This window comes from Dermacentor albipictus, chromosome 3, assembly GCF_038994185.2.
Source record: "Dermacentor albipictus isolate Rhodes 1998 colony chromosome 3, USDA_Dalb.pri_finalv2, whole genome shotgun sequence".
NCBI classification, from domain to species: Eukaryota; Metazoa; Arthropoda; class Arachnida; order Ixodida; family Ixodidae; genus Dermacentor; species Dermacentor albipictus.
In genome coordinates this window covers 166,230,875-166,248,216 of record NC_091823.1, presented here as the reverse complement: position 1 = coordinate 166,248,216, position 17,342 = coordinate 166,230,875, and the positions used below count along the sequence as shown (strand labels likewise).

The window sequence follows — 17,342 nt, the reverse complement described above, 5'->3', positions numbered from 1 at the left end:
GAGAGGCATCAACAATCTTGACCGCCGACATAAAACACGCACAACGCACTGTCATCGGTGATGTACTGAGCACCACTATCGAAAACAAAGCGTTGACTGTCGCTGGCACACATCTTCTCGGGCTGAGATGGCCGCACAACACGGTTTCATTGCCTGCATTGCGGCGCGTAGCGCACAGTAAATAATTATCGGCACGTCACTGTAGGTGCTTGCAAGGCGTCGAGGGGGACGACGATGCTGAGGAAGGCTTATTGCAGCAGTCGTTTCAGATAGCTGCTCTGTCATCGGTGATGAAACGGAGCCACAACGTCGTAAACACGATCAGCGTCCGAGAATCGCTCGCTCTTCTAGGCCCAGTGCAATGACATTTCTTCATCACAAGCACTGCGCACTCAACAGTTCCAACACATCTCTCCGTTCGAAATCTGATTTCATAACTGCACACAAGAGTCCTCACCTGCCAAAATGCGAGTGCTGCGGTGTCGTTACGATATCCATCTGCGATCGCTGCTGGCTCCAGCAGAGGTAATCCGCAAGCACCTTCGACTGCACAACACACTCATATACTGCGTACGTGCGCTCAGAGGCGCCTTCACTGGGCAAGCGATGACAAGCGATGAATTCTGTCGCTGGGGAAGCACGCACGTTTCGCAATGTATCGCAAAGGCTTCGTGCACAAAGATAAACTGGTACATTTTCACTGAACTGCGACACTACGCACTCTAAAATAACATACCGCCATTTTACAGCGACAGCTGTTGTGTCGTTTTTAGTTGGTAAAGCGGGGGCCTTAATAGCCTAGTGAAGCGCCTGCGATGAACAGCCGTACCGCGGCGCTGCGTTTCTATTCCCCTAATAGAGAAAGAGTGGCCATGACCCTCCATGGATCATGACCGACTTTATTGAGAATAGCACTGCAGCGCCCCTAGGCGACTTATCACCGTATGAACGCCCTCGTGCGTGCGACCCGTTTCAATGTACCGCTTCTAAGCTTTCGCCTCCCTGTCGCCACTCACGGCAAGATGTGCAAAATTTAATAATTTGCTCGATCTCCGTTTATCATCACAAATTTCTAGCATTGAAAACGAAAAACAGATACCTAAAGAAATAAAAATGTGCGTTATTTTATTTGTCGCATTTTAACGTATTCGTTTGAGTGAAAGTGTAGGTGCAAGAATGCGCCGCATGTACCCCGTTCGCATTCGATGGAGGATAGATAGATAGCGCCCGAAAGATGAGGCACGCCCTTGACGCGCCCGGGAAAGGCGTGGCAAACGGCTCACGGCAAGTGCGCTGACAGACAGCGGGGCAGTCACGGTATCGCTAAGTTGCGATAATCCGTTGATAACAATACGCGGCGCTGGCGCGTTTCGTTGTGCAGCCTTCTGCGCTTGAAACGTGGAAGCAGCGTGCCGCGCAGGGTGCGCTCATGTTGTCATACGCGACTTTCTGTCTACATATTTTTTGCCTGCACCTTCGGCCCGTTGCGCGCTATCTCCGTTCACTGACTGCCGTCGAGCAAACTCGGGCAAAACTCGGGTGAACGAGAAACTCGGGGCATCCTGCATAGCACCCCTGATATTCGGCATCAGCCCGCGTATGGCGGTGGGCGGACGCTTGAAGGCGCCGCCTGTGGGCGTGCCCGCGTGCGTAGGCGAGGGAGCGGATGCAATTAGGTATTCTGCGAGCCATTTCGTGAAGGACTGCGAAAGGGCCACGCAACAAGCTACTGTCGTCAAACCCAGCCCAGTGACCCTTCTGTACCTGGCACTCAGCACTGACCCGTGGTCCGCTTCTATTCCGTGCTCTACTGAAAACGCGGTCTGGCCGCCTCCATGGAGCGGAACTTTCACGAGGCTCTCCTCGGCAGACGGCTCCAATCGGATGGTAAACAACAGCAAATTTGCTGCCGATGCATTAGCTGCACAAGGCCACCTTCTTCGTCTGGAATCTACAGGTACAGGGCACAAGTATAGAGCTGCATGCTCACGTCAGCGTCGCGAACCAGCGAAGACAATGTCCGAGGCGCCAGGGTCGACCAGCAAGAGATTTGCTAATTCCGAAGCAGCGCGTCTCAACCGCAATGCTTCCAACGCCGCTAATGCAGAGCAAGCAAGTGGACTGCTCCAACGTGCGCTCCTGCAAACTGGTGAGGACCCAAAAAATGAAGCCGGATTCCCGAGACCTACCGCCTCCGGAAACGATAGTTTCTTGCGAGGTGAGGGGGGAATATTCAAAATAGACGCAGACGAGGATAAATTTTATTTAGTTTCCGCTTCAGACTCTCGGTACCAAAATAAGTCTCGCGCGCAACGTATGTTGCAAACAGACGAGACGCCGACCGCACACAGAATCGACACTTGGCGTGAAAAGAAGACAGATATTGGCGTGATCATGGGTGCCCCCAAAAGTGACATCAAAATCACGGGGAGCACAAAAACGTTATCGTCCTGGTCGCCTATAGAAGATCACATACTATGTCGTCCATACGGGCGCTGCAGTCCTGCTGGTGCCACTTCGCAAAGCAGTGCGTGTGGATATGGGTTGGTGGCTGCAAGCAGTCATCAGATCCACGACACGATGATATCAACGCGGGCACGAAACGCTGACGTAGGGTCGTCCCTACACCTAAAGGGGCAGCCCGCCGATAAGATCACCACTTCGTTCACCCGTGAGAACGCATATTTAAGACGGACATCACTGCGTGCTAAGAGCCACACTGTCCTGTATCGACCCTCCCATTCGAAACAACCGCCGCAAATGCGAAGCGAAACAAACCATTTTCGGACTGTAACAGCTGGCCTGGATCCGTCGACTGTGCTTTGTGAAGTGCCGAAAAACAAAGTCAAGTCATCGCATGGTGGATTACAGCAGTTGGTGTTCAGTGTGCACGAAATGCAAGCAAGACAGACTCCGTCCCATGCAGTTAAGGGCGTTGAATTCACCACTTTGTGTAAGCCCTCGCATTCTGGGAAGCCTTCTTACGGGCTATATAATCTTCCACGTATAATGACAGCTGCAACGACGAGGGGTTCCACGACTGTACTGGATCGGATTGCTTATAAAAAGGACGACGCATCACACGGTATCCAGAGTTTTGACGATGGGCTCAAGCCAGATGTTCCTGTATGTGTGCGGGTCTCAGCGTCTCGGGACGTGGGAGCTCGTAGAGGAAGTTTATGCGAGCATCCTACGAGAGATGGAGCGTGGCGTCCGGTACCGCGTCCGCGTACAATCTACATTTCGAAGAAGGAACGCAATGCGACAAAGGAGCAGCCACCACGGGAAGTGGTTTCTTGCCCCCGAAAGCTGCCTGAAGAAGGAGCAGAGGGTGAGCCGGTCAACACGAGGAGTGAACAACCCAAAACTGAATGCGCCATTCTGAATGAGGATCGTGTGAAGCATAAAACGGCGCCGAATAAAACTCCGGCTGCCACTGATGAACGGAAGGGAGTCGAAGACAATGCAGAGGAGCACTGTTCGCTTGCTCATCAAGCAACGCGGGCCAGTGAAACAACCGTGCTGAAAACGCCTATTGTTGAAAACAATGCTGACAGCATAGAAGCCAATAAAATTGATATTTATTCAATGGTCCTCGAAACAAAATGTGATAACAGCGCTACATATGATGTTCCGACATTACTATCAGCAAGCTTAACGAAGGAAGCTGAAAAGCCAGAAATATTTTATGATGAAGATCACTGTGATGAATCTGCCGCTATTATTGCGAGAAAAGGTGAGCTTGTCTTTCGAGAGACTGCACTTACTCATTATTTGGACGTCAGCGAACGTCAGCACGTGGGCAGTCAAGCTGCCAAAGCAGTGTGCAACTATGAACTGCTGGGCGGAAAGACAGTCGAATTGAACGGAGTTTGTGCTTCCGTAGTGGAAGATTCACCGTTGCCTTACGCGACATCGAGAATTGCAGGAAAGCCGGAGAGGTTGCTGTTGTTGTGCCATTACCACAAGCCCGGATTCCGAATCTGCAAGATGCAGAATCTATCCTGCGAGGGCCCTAATTCTCCCTTCACAAGTCAAGATGCTGAGCCGTCAGGCAGCGGTGTCCTGCGGGAGAAGCCTCGGCGAGCAGCATGTTTGGACGTGTCAGCGTGTGCCAGACAGCCCGGCGCCGCACCTCCTTTTGCATGGAGGTCTCCGCGCGCGCGAACTTTGAACCGGGTGGCCAGCGCGGTCGCTGGTTGGACCCCTCGGACGACCGGTTGTGTGCTGACTTTGTATTGGGCCGTTTGAGTGACAATGGTTCTCGGGGATTATAAAGCGGCGAGGAGGCCGCCTCGAAAACAGGATCCGCCGACCCACCGGGAGACAGTGTCGCTCCCGACTGGGGTGAGATGTGTCACGCGTTTTCGCCGGACGTCGTCGTGCGAGAACAGTCGCGTTTGTTGTGAGCACTCGGCCCCAGTGCCGACCCGTTCATGTCCTGTATGATAACCTGTATATAATGTATAAAGTCCCTTTTGTTATTCTCATCGACGCCAGGCTCGGAGTCTTCGCTACCAACGCTCTGTCACGAAACGGGTGACGAGCGCTACGGGACCACAAAGCCGTAATCGTGGTGCAGCGGTGCAAAGTTCGTAACACTGGATGGCAGCTACGGGATTGACCGGCATCAGCTACCTCGGCGCGGTGAGTGCCTGAAGTTTACCTCAAACACCAGACTTTCTCTGACACAGGTTATAGTAGCTTAGGGAAGGATTTGGTGTTGCATTGTGATAACCTTGTGTGTTTCAAGCCTAGTAAGAGTGTTTTGAAAACCAGGGGATGCTGAGGGGGTAAACAGGGCAGTGTGTGAAATACTTGCATATGTCTTACTAGTAGTGTTATAGTAGCGTACGGCAGGTATATTCAAAAAGGGTAAGCAGCAGGAGGACAGTGTGAACGATGGAGAAGTACAAGGTGAAGGAACTTCTCAAAATTTGTGAGGAGTTGGGCATTGAGTTGGGCTCAACCAAAAGAAAGAATGCGATCCTTGAGGTCATGAGGACCGGGGACGTAACGGCTGAGGAAGCCGCTGAGGCCTGGGCGGATATCAATGAACGTCGGGAAAGGGAGGAGAAGGAACGTTGCGAGCAGGAAAGGAAGGAAAATGAACGACGGGAAAGGGAGGAAAGGAGAGAACAGGAACGTCGCGAAGAGGAAAAGGAGGAAAGGAGAGAACAGCAACGTCGCGAGGAGGAAAAGGAGGAAAGGAGAGAGATTCGTGAGCACGAGCTTAAAATGAAAGAGTTGGAGACCCGAAATAGCTCGCCAGCGCCTAGTCTCACTTCTGATGTTCCAAGAATACGCGATCAACTTCCACCCTTTGTCGTCGGAGAGGATATGGCCAAATACCTCGTGAAATTTGAGCACGTGTGTGAACGGAATAGCATTGAGCGATCCCTTTGGGCACAGAATCTGTTAGCGTTGCTTCCTGGGGAGGCATCAGACGTAATAACTTGCTTATCGAAAGAGGCGTTTGAGAGCTACAGTGATGTGAAGGAAGCGCTACTGCGGAAGTACAAATTGTCGCCCGAAGCTTTCCGGCAGAGGTTCCGGTATGCAAAAAAGGGTAAGGAGTCGAATGTTGACTTCGCGTTTCGTCTAAAAGCCGACCTGGTGGAATGGCTGAAGGGCGAAGAGGTTTACGACGACCGCGACAAAATTGTCGAATGCATCGCGTTGGAGCAGTTCTACCGTTGCATTGATGAGGATGTCCGGCTCTGGCTGCAAGATAGGCTAAAGGATGTTAAGCTAAACAAGGCAGCAGAGTTAGCGGAAGAGTATTACACACGCCGCAGCTTGCACAGCAAGGCAGTGCGCGTAGAAAAAGCTGATAGGAGAGATTGGTTTTCCGGGAAGTCCGACGAACGGAAGCAAATCACGCGTCGCGAGTTTCGGGACGACGAATCCCTTACCAAAGAAACTGTAAGGGAAGGACAGAATGCATCTCAGAATGATGCCGATGGTCCGAAACAGCGAAACGAAATGACGCGTTCTTTTGAAAAACGGAAACCGTTAACCTGCTACAATTGCAAAAAGCAAGGGCACATCGCTGCAAGCTGCCCAGAGAGAATTGCTTTTGCAACGATACAGGAAACTCACAAGAACATACGTCTATTGGAGCCCTATGTGCAGGAAATTAAGGTAAACGGCAAGAAGTGCCGAGCACTGCGGGACTCTGCAGCAACTATGGACGTTGTTCACCCGTCTTTCGTCTCCTCGAGTGATTTTACGGGAGAGTGCGTTAGGATACGGCAAGTGGCCGAGAAGGAGAGTGTCTGTTTACCGATCGCAACGGTTATCATTGAAGGAGAATTTGGGAAACTTAACACCGAAGCCGCTGTGTCAGCCGCCCTCCCGGAGCAATTTTCCTACCTCTTCTCAAATAGCTCGGAGCAGCTGCTGAGGGATCACGGCAAATCATTCTTTGCCGACGTGGCGTACATGGCCCCCACGCGATCCAAAGCGCGCCCGCTGTCGAGGGAACTTGACTTAGCGTCGGTGAGCGAACAGCGGTGCGGTACAGGGACCGATCAGGGTAACTTGAGTGGCGAGCAGTCACGGGAGAGGCAGAGCTCGGAGGCTGGCCTAGGCGAGCGGGTCCTGGAGGTGAGTGGGAGTGACGCGTGCAGTGCTAGCCGCGATATAGACGCGACGCCGCAATTAGGCGACGCGGGCTCCACACTCGCTCCGGTTTCCGCCAGCTGGCAGGAGCAGGCTGCAGTTGAAAGGGAAACTCGGATTCGCGAGCAACAGGAAGACTGTTCATTAGCCGATCTGAGGAAGAGCGTAAAACGGGGAGTGAAAAAAAAGAGGGTTTCATTTGGCAAAGAATCTGGCTTATTGTACCGCCGCTACACGGATAAGCAGGGTCGCAAATATAAGCAGCTTCGGATTCCGCGAAAATATCGCCGGGAAAAATGAATGACCTCATTTGCTTCCTCAGTAGTATGTTTTCGGTCCAAAGCGATTTCAAGGGGACCATTCTATTTGTCATTATTATTGCTGATTATTAATTGTTTCTATTTTGGTGGGTTGTTAATTTGAAAACTGATTGTTTGAGCCTTGTGTGCTAGATCGTACACCTGCCTCTTGTTGCAGCGGGAGCAAAAGGGGATAGCGATTTAGTTAGGTTGATTTGGATTATGGCCTTGTCTGGTGTTTGACGGGAGACAGAGGGCACTTGTTCGAGTTGGGTGTTGCCTTTTGCCGGTCGGTTTTGCAAGCTGCAGAACGACCAAGCGGGACCAGTGGCGAGAAGCAAGGTCTTAGGAACGACCCGAGCGGAGCTGGTCAAGGTGCCTTGGCGACGACGCGGTGAGCAGAGCTCCTGTCCTGGCGAGTCGGACCTGGGCATGTGAAGTTACCTGGCGTCCCGACACTGGACGTGAACTTGGACGAGCCTGACGAACGTGCGCGCCCGGCATCCGAGCCACGTGGAGGCAGCTCGTCTTCCCGGCGCCTTATCTGAGGGCGGGGATGCTGTTGTGCCATTACCACAAGCCCGGATTCCGAATCTGCAAGATGCAGAATCTATCCTGCGAGCGCCCTAATTCTCCCTTCACAAGTCAAGATGCTGAGCCGTCAGGCAGCGGTGTCCTGCGGGAGAAGCCTCGGCGAGCAGCATGTTTGGACGTGTCAGCGTGTGCCAGACAGCCCGGCGCCGCACCTCCTTTTGCATGGAGGTCTCCGCGCGCGCGAACTTTGAACCGGGTGGCCAGCGCGGTCGCTGGTTGGACCCCTCGGACGACCGGTTGTGTGCTGACTTTGTATTGGGCCGTTTGAGTGACAATGGTTCTCGGGGATTATAAAGCGGCGAGGAGGCCGCCTCGAAAACAGGATCCGCCGACCCACCGGGAGACAGTGTCGCTCCCGACTGGGGTGAGATGTGTCAAGCGTTTTCGCCGGACGTCGTCGTGCGAGAACAGTCGCGTTTGTTGTGAGCACTCGGCCCCAGTGCCGACCCGTTCATGTCCTGTATGATAACCTGTATATAATGTATAAAGTCCCTTTTGTTATTCTCATCGACGCCAGGCTCGGAGTCTTCGCTACCAACGCTCTGTCACGAAACGGGTGACGAGCGCTACGGGACCACAAAGCCGTAATCGTGGTGCAGCGGTGCAAAGTTCGTAACACTGTATACCGAAATCGTGGTGGCCACGGTCGTATCGCTAACTTGCCTTGTGTGGATTGCCGCAGTTTTCCCTGCCCGCCGGCTTGAGCTCACACGCATACTGCATATAAATACTGGGAACGCTACAGAGCCGTCGTTCATAGGTCTAACGTTCCAGACGTTTTGGTACTCAACGGTGAGCGAAATAACTACGACGTCGACTAGCAAAGCTTCATCCTGATCTTACTATTGCTCCTCTCATTTCTGTTTAAAAGAGGCCGCGTACGTGAAGTCTGTGATAAGAAAAGATGCGTCACCGTGCGACAACTTTTACGAATATGCGTGTAGCAAGTGGGAAAGTAAAACGCCGTTGTCTGCCATGGGACTTGGGGTATCGACGTCCGTGGATACAGTGATAGATGAATACATGTCTTCGGACCTCAGAGACTACATTCTCCGAAAGAAAAACGGCGGAGCGAATTCAGCAAGGTTCCTTTACAAGGCGTGTATGTCATCATATCGCCATACTTCTGCTTTTTTCCAGTCCAAAATATTTTCTGCTCTACCGGTAAAGACGTGGCCGTTTAACGGTACCATAGATCCGCTCGAAATATGGCGGACAGCTGGCATCATGGCGCGAAAATATGGTGTTCCGGCACTTTTGAATGTTGTAGTAGGCATTGAAAGAGCTACAAAGAGTAGCATCGTGGAAGTTACATTGCCTAGGCCTTTATTCTTCAACGGTGACGCGTCGCGCCCCAACGTAAAACATATGTTTAGGAATGCGATTCGCGAAGCAGCGACAGAGCTTAATTATACAACCATGGCGGCCAACTTGACAGCGCAGATCATGGAAGTATTCAAAGGCATCGCCAGGGTCAGTGACCAACCAGCGGCTTCGAGAACTTGTCGGGTGAGGAAACTCAAGCACATAGACTACAGCGTGCGAACGTTTATCACTGCCGTGTTCAGCGGCGACATCAATCCAAACACGACCGTGGTAGTCGGGAACTCTGACGTGGTTCTTGGAGGGCTTGTCCGATTAACGCACAACTTGAGCGCGCAGGATTTCCTCAACTATCTTGGCTTCCGGTTACTCGTTCGCCTGGCCGTGCTACTGCCGGAACATCTCGTGAACCTCAGGCGTCTGTTCAGCGTCGAATTCACGGGGCGAGTTGTGCGGGATGACTTGAAGTGGCTCCTTTGTATGCGTCTTGCAGTGGCTGTGGCACCTGCCTGCCTCGAAAACCTGCAGGCGAACATGTTTGCTGAGACGAGAGCACCTACTCTGGCCAGGTGGTTCTGGCTGCTGCAAGTGGAAGATTTTTTCTCCAGAAACCTGCGCCTCTATGCGTGGATATCGGAGAAGACTCTAAGCCTTATGGAAAAATTGGAGGACGCTTAAGCTTCGCCTTCAAGAGTGGGACGCGACAGCGTTCCCGTCGACCCGCCAAGGGGTATAAGACAATGCGCTACGGCACAGCAATCACTTACGATGCGCCCCGCATCGGACTTAGCGCCCACCTATCACGCGGTGAGCGTCGAGCAACGCAGCGTTCGGCGCGGCAACGAAACGTGCGCCTGAGCGAACGAAACGAAGCAAAGAACTCGGTGTCTCGGAGGGGAAACGATCTACGCCAGCCAAACGTCGTGATCGGCACGGGCGGAGAGATAGATAGTAATCTAAACCGGGAGCACGGCGAAGCGTCGTCAGGGGAGAGGGAGTCCCGCGACGCGCCTGGCAGCGGTCCCAATGCGCGCGTTGCGCGCCTCCTGTCGGGGCAGCGCCGTACATTGAGAGGAGGGGGTCTTCTGTGTTTGCCGCAAGATGGCTCTGCGTGTGCGGAAAGCGCAGAAGAAATGCAGCGGAAACGCACTTCGCAACTCGTGTAATTGTGACTTCTGTACGTTACATGTTCATAATTACCGATATACACCGCAGTATAACTTTCCACGGCTCGTTTCGAAGGCAACACCGCATTCACTAGAGGCGCGTTTGCACCGCTTGGAAGCATCGAACTCGTGGCTGAGTGGTAGCGTCTCCGTCTCACACTCCGGAGACCCTGGTTCGATTCCCACCGGGCCAATCTTGGAAGTTGCTTTTTATTTATGGAGCGCCTGCCGTGATTTATCGCTCACGGTCAACGCCGCAAACGCCGACACCGACGCCGACGACACCGGCTTTTCTGCGACACGAGCTCCTTAACGCTATCGCGTTAAAAGAAGATGGAACGCTACAAGTTTGTCCACGTTTCGTTCGATAAAGCTTCGGAAAATAGCGCGGGTTGTGACAATGTGCGGAAATTGCTGGCTTCGAGAAGGCGGCTGAGGAAGTCTCAGCTCGTGCCGGCCATTCTAGCTACGTGGGAGACGTACCAGGAGATGTACCTGAGCCAAACAAGTCAACGACTTTTACCAAGGGATCCGGGATTCCTCTTCGAAGTACACCCCAGGTTTGTGGACAAAGCATGCTGAGATCGCATGCTGCCTGAAGCGACCCAGTTCACAGCTGAATAATATTTTATTGTGTTAGAATTAGGAGTGTCGCAGAGAAAAAAAAGTGTGTGGCTGTGAAGTATGCGAAGCAGGGTGTGAGCCCGGGCTAGTTGGTATTCCATGCTGAAGTGACTAGCGCAAGAGTGGATACGGGACATTAAAAAGGGGACAAGGACAAGCGCTAACTTCCATCTCGTTTTTATTACAAAAAGGTATGTGTATATACTCTCGCGCACTTGATCATAATTAGTTACAATTCTGCAAGTCAACATTGGTCATTACAAATAAACAAGAACTCGCCAAGGCCTAAGGCGGCCTCCCACATACAGACGACCAATTTTTACTTGCAGAATTGTAAGTGATTATGAACAAGTGGGCGAGAGCATATATACATACCCTTTTGTGATAAACACGAGTTTGAAGTTAGCGTTTGTCCTTGTCGCCTTTTTAGTGTCCCGTGTCTACTCTTGCGCTAGTCACTTCAGCATGAAGTATGCGAAATCGGTCACGTTGGAGAGGTAGAGAGGGGATGAGAGAGCACGTTGTTGGGCGAGTCGGTCGTACATACTTAAAGAAGGGAATTGCGCTAAAAAGGACACGGACGAGTAACCGTCCATGTCCTTACTCGTCCGTGTCTTTTTTAGCGCAATTCCCTTCTTTAGGGGATGAGAGCTTAGAAGAGGATGTCTCTGTGTACGTGTGGGCATGCGTATATATATATATATATATATATATATATATATATATATATATATATATATATATATATATATAGTCCTATTGACTGTCGGCTGCTCCGGAGAATCATCATTGCACTTCGATCCTCAAACGAAGGCCCGCGATTTGCAATGTGATGAACGTGGTATAAATCACGGACATGGGACGTCAAAGCCGTGCAACCTAGTACTAACGCATTTCTCTTGCATTTGCCGGTCATTCACCAATGAATTTTTTTTTCTTAAGCTTCCGCACACTGTTGTGCACAGTCGAAATGATCACACTGCCAGTCGACCTTCGACAGCTCTTTCATTTAGGAGTCGGACAACGGCGTATAGAAATGTGAAGATTACGCAGTGACGCATAGCTACATCACTGAGAAAAGAAGTTGAGTTCAAACGGCCCAAAGAGCGATCCACATTGCTCGCAGCTATAGTTCATCGGTAATATCATATATCTCTAGTTTTCGCGACAGTGTGGCACAACTTCCAATATGACCAACATTACGATCGACAGCATCGATTTCGTGTCACACTTCAGCGTTTGATCAGTGTTGTGCAAGACCTCTACATCATAACAATCAAGTAAAACAAAACAAAACATTAACCGGAGCATTTTCCGAGCCGGCTCTACGCAGGGATATCACGTTCCCTCCTTGTCACTTTGTCAGAAATAACGGTTTAGCGGAGCAATCACTTCACGAGTGGGCGCATATACCGGATAAAATTTGTTCGCTTCAAGCCGACGCTCTCGAGGTACTCCACATAACAATAAAGACACCGTGGGCAGTTCAGCTCGGTGCACGAATTCGGAAATGCAGCCTAATCTTATGCGGTTCTCACGGTCGCAGGTTGAAAGAATCCCTGCAGACTGTGTACGTTCCCCCTGGTCTCGTCAACGCTTCTGTTCCCGAAAACAGCACGATGCTCGCCTTCCACCTGTCCCGCGTAGCCACGCGTCTGTTCCGGACGCTGGTGCCGCTGGCAAGCGCGGAGGGCGGCCAGTGCTCGGTGCCCTCGGCGCTGACGCAGCAGTCGCAGCGATCCCTTGTCCGACTCCGCAAGTGTCTGGCCAAGGACGCGCAGTCGCTGCCTGCGCAGCTTCAGCTCCGAGCTTCGGACGTGTTGTGGGACGGCGAAGGGCGGGAAGGCGAGGAAGCCGGGTTCGCCATACTGGCGCAGACGGCCGCCCTCGGCCTTGCCTTCGCGGCGTTCAAGGTGAGCACTCGCTATTTCGGTTATATTGGATGATCTTTCACTGGGTGTGCGATGTTGTTCTTTATCCCCTAAGGTTTACACTAAATTCAATTTGCGGTTGACTAAGTTCCAAAAATTTCGAAATCTGCAGCTTGCGCTGGAGAAAGGCTGTGAGTAAACGCGTACAGTTTGTGTTGTGATCACCCTGTGCTCAGTACATGGCATTCTGTATAACTGGCGGCAGCTAGATATAATTGTAGTGCACTGCTATGCAGTTGAAGTACCGGACTTGCGGGTGTATAAGCATGCGATCGCGGTCTGTATAGAAAGCGTCCGCCCTGTAAAACTCAGTCACGACCACAGAACAGTCTTTCTTTCATATTTTTTTTTCATCGAAGTGAAAGTAAGTCATTCTGGATTAGTTATGGTAATTAATTTGGGTTGAAGAAGTCCTCAAATGGCTTTCTGGACCTTTGTTTCCACAATGTCGTGGTTTGTTTCCTGTATGCGTAACGCTTAGTGCTCTTTCTTTCATTTGAGTTCCCAGTGTTCACTACACACGCCGCAGTGACTGCTCCTCATGTACGCGGCTCAGACATTCGCATCATCCATCTCGGCGCGTTAGAGTGTTTGAGTAATCGCGTGACAGAACGAATTGCAAAATACAATAATACTTTCTTTTCATCAAAAAGAAGGAGGAGTCTCTGAGTGACTTAAAAGCTGCCCTTAACAGCTGCTTGATAGAACACCACGATCCATTTGGATTTTGGCCAGGACTTTTTCAAATTTCGCATCATACGGAAATTCATATCAGCCTCTCTCGTATTATCGACATGTGACTGCGCTCACTGTCCACCTTTGCTGCCCTCTCTTACTGGCTGCAGGATATGCTTCGCGTCGATCTCATCTGGCGACTCAACTTCCGGTTCGCTTCCCTCGCCAATGTTTCGGCCGACCAGCTGTTTTTCCTGTACTACGCGCTCGACAACTGCGAGCACAGCGACCGCACTCACCGCGCACACGAGTACAGCGCCTGGCGTCGACTGCCGGCCGAGCAGCGAGTCAACCTGCCCCTCCGGCAGATGGCGCGCTTTGCCGAAGCCTTCGGGTGCGAACCGCGTCGGAGCGCCATGGCACCGATGAACCGCTGCGGAGTGCTGCGGTGGCCTGCGCCTAGGCCTGGTCTGTCGAACGACGGTCGATAGGCTCACGACACCTGCGTGTAACGATAGCTGAGTTCGAGACCAGTGGTGACTCGGCTACTTCATGTATAATGCGGTGATCATTAGTATTATTCAGCTTTATTATGACGAGTAGCTTGATGGCTCAGGTAGCTTACGCTGTGATGAGGACTTTAGACTGCCGTTTTCAAGTGTTCACGTATGTTTCTTTGACCAGTACGGCGAAAGCTTGGGAACTCATTGCGATCAACAATGCGCATTTTTTCATAACTATGGTTGAGAGCATGACCTGGCGCAAGGTTATAATAAACCGCACCCTCTACTTAGAATATCCTTAAGAACCGCTTCGTTCTGTATGGCCTTAGCACGTATCCGGAATAATCTCAAGGAATCTGGCGGCCATCAGTGTCATTTACGTATTACGCTTGTTTTCCCTCTTATTCTTACATAAGGTATCAAAGGTTGCCGTGATAACCGTCCTTAGAGGCAATGGAATATTTTCTAAATGCTATTGAAAAATCGTGGCAGTTATGTAGCTATTATGTGGCAACGTGACCATTATGTGGAAGCCCTTATTTTCTTGTTAAAGGAGCCCAAATGATTGCCTCGGTTGCAATTTGTTATTTTATTTTTTTTTGCGATGTAGGCTTGCCCTTAAGGCACAATTCTTGTCGTGTATATGTGTATTATATGTGTGCTGTGAGGCCTGTGTTGTGTGTGAATCGAAGCAGTGTTTTGTGGAGTCTGCTATCATGTATCCAGCGGACATATAGTTGGTTGTGGCACTGTAGCAGAGGCCGGCTTGCGGTAGGAGACGCAAGCGTCCAGATTACAAGCCTGCACATGTCCATATTAGGTGGTACGCGTCTGCTTCCATCACTGGGACTGAACCGTATGGACACGTAGCACCCAGTGGTAAATTCGGCCAGTTTCGCGTCGGGATCACAGCCGGGGCAAGGGCCACCATGGCCCGAAGCCTCCTAAGCACAACGTCTTTCGCCCTATAGTGAGGTGAAGGGGGAGGGAGCGGAAACACGGTGGGATATGAGCGTGTGTGTCTGGTCGGGGAAAATTGTTACGGACTTGGAGGGACTTAATTAAGGCGTTGAGTTGGGAGGGGTATGCCATGACGGAAGATCTTGGTTAGAAGGCCAATGCGCCTGCTGGTCAGCAGCAGTGTTGTTAAGGTTTGCAGGATGGCCTTGATTCCAATATACTTTGACGCAAGTAGCTGTTTTACTATTCATAGTGTGTATCGTTTCGCAGATTTACATCGCCTTGTAAAACTTCTTGAGTTCTTGTATAGTCGCTGAAGAATTAGTGAATATATTGTTTGATTGTAAGGAGCTTGGATGTGGCATCTTGCACGACATCGTCGATGGCTTGAAGCTCTATTACTGTAGCGCTTGCTTCCGTAGATAAATAACGCTTGTGACCATTGATGAAATTATGCGTACTACTGAGGAATGGTGTCCTTCTGCTATCTGGCAGGATAGTAACATCCATATAGACTTTGCAGGTGTTAACGCATGATGCATCGATGATAAATTGTTATTCAACAATACCTATTGTATCGCTGCGTCGTGTCTTCGTTGGCTTATTAGTTGTAATACTGGTGATTCCCCACGAAGGTATTCGACAGCACTGATTGTCAATCCGAGAGCCACGTTGAAAATGAGCATGCAACGCAGCGACAGCTGGAAAAAAGTTGCTTTTTGATTTCACGTGCTTTCTCACATTGCAAAATTAGCTCTGCAATTGTGTGGAGCCGGGCATGTTCCTTTAAGATTGGTATCGGAGTGATGCGTCGTAGTGCTGCGATTGTAGGCATAGCATAACGATTAATTGTCTCCAGCTGTGCCAAACTCAGCCGCTGAAATTGTGCCTGATATAAAATTCGTGGCTGCAAGGCTGCACGTACCATGCAGCTGTCGGGCTACGTCAGTGCGAGCTCCAGCTTGCGACGAATAACGTGAAATGTTTTTGTTGAACTCTGTCTGATTTTGTGGAGCCAATGCGCACCATTGCAGGAGCGGTGAATATCAAGACCCAGTATGCGGAACTGAGAAGGCTCAGGCATTCCCATTGCGCCGAGTTTAAATGTAAAAGGGTGCTGCGTGTTCCTTCTTGCATCCTGCCTTGCTGCCCACCCCAACACAGCTTGATTTTTGGCTGGATATGTTCAACTCTGCTTGCCGAACGTAGCTGTGGAGAACAACAAAGACTATTTGAAGCTGTTGAGTTTGTCTTGAGACATCTTTGTGCGCGGACTACAAAGCCACCTCAACCTCATAGAATAAAACTTCACGTCCGGAATCCACGGCCAAGCCTTGTGGGACTCTTTTGTTGGATGGGAAGCGCCATTCTTACACATACCCAATCGTGAAGGCGTAATTTTGAATAAACGAGTCGATAAATCTTGTGCTCCGCGGTAGAAGTCCCAGTTCGATGAGGCTTACAATATAATGGTCTAAATATTGTCATAAGATTTCGTTATGTGTGTTGCTACCGTGCCTACAGCGTGGCTGTTTGATGAAACATGTGAAACATCGTCTGATAATATAGAAAGTCTGTCTTCTATTCCCAATTAAGAACGGAATGCACTTTGAGCAGGATGATATTTATGGCGTTCAAGGCACCAGGGAACACGTGTGGCCAGCATACTTTCAGTGAGCTCGCAGACAGTTGTAGTTATTTGTGTTTTTGAATCGGGTCAATAACATAATGCTTTCAATCGGATGGAATGTTACCAGTCTTCCGTACTTTAATAATAACCTGAAGTGCTTCACGAGCTGATCGTTCCATGTTCTGGGAAAATCTCACAAGGAATACTGTCGGGACCACGTGTTCTTTTCTTCGAAGACTCAATCGACGCTATTAGTTCAGCCATGCTGAAAGAGCTGGATATTTCGGATTTGGCAATTGGGTCAGACTCGTCAATTTCGAGGGAGTTTATAGATGACGCGTGATCAAAAGAGGCTGAATCAGAAAGTGTTTGTTCCTATTTTAGCCAAATTACGGCTGCAAATGTGAAGTCAGGACATCAGTTCCCAGCGATTGATATTTCTTGGAGCGGCCCGGTTTTATCTGCCAGGAGCTCCGCTGCACGGCGCTGCTGTCAGTTGTTTAATGCTGTGTTTCACACGTCCACTGCGTACGAGCAACCAAGTCCCATCCGTTTTCTATGGAGCAAGGGACAGACGCCCGTCGAAATTAACCCACAGGGAAATGCAGCCTACGTATGAAGAAAGGTGTTTCGCTTTGAGAAGTGTGAGGTGGTGGTGGTGTGAGTTCGCAAAAGGCCGTGGAGACTTGGATAGCATTGAGCGTTCGGGTACACCGCGTGCGGACGAATTTTACGACAAGGTTATCTCAAATTTAGTGCCTGAAACGCCTGAAACTGCGTGGGGGACTATGTGGAAGAATAGCGTAAGGTACGCAGAATAGTTCGTATATTTGTAATTACATGTATGTGCCATATTTTGGCTAATAAAAAATAAGACAATTACTTTCTGATTCACCCTCGTACATTGGGCAAAACGCTCTACAAGCATGTTCTGCAAATTCATGCGGCGCATTCTGCATCGCCAAGCTGACGCTCGTTGCAAAGTCAGGTTGCTTATGACTGCATTTCATTGA

The 17,342-nt window shown here is 50.5% G+C and overlaps 1 protein-coding gene across 1 annotated transcript in view; it reads left to right on the top strand.

Moving 5' to 3' along the window:
- Positions 1 to 14,122, top strand: part of LOC139057647 (nucleolar and coiled-body phosphoprotein 1-like) — a 33,753-nt gene extending 19,631 nt beyond the window's left edge. The window contains exons 2-3 of the mRNA XM_070536251.1: positions 12,177 to 12,543; positions 13,407 to 14,122. Of these exons, the coding sequence (XP_070392352.1) occupies positions 12,177 to 12,543; positions 13,407 to 13,727 (688 nt within the window). The 3' untranslated portion in view covers positions 13,728 to 14,122. The remainder of the gene's footprint in view (positions 1 to 12,176; positions 12,544 to 13,406) is intronic.
- Positions 14,123 to 17,342: the final 3,220 nt, after the last annotated feature.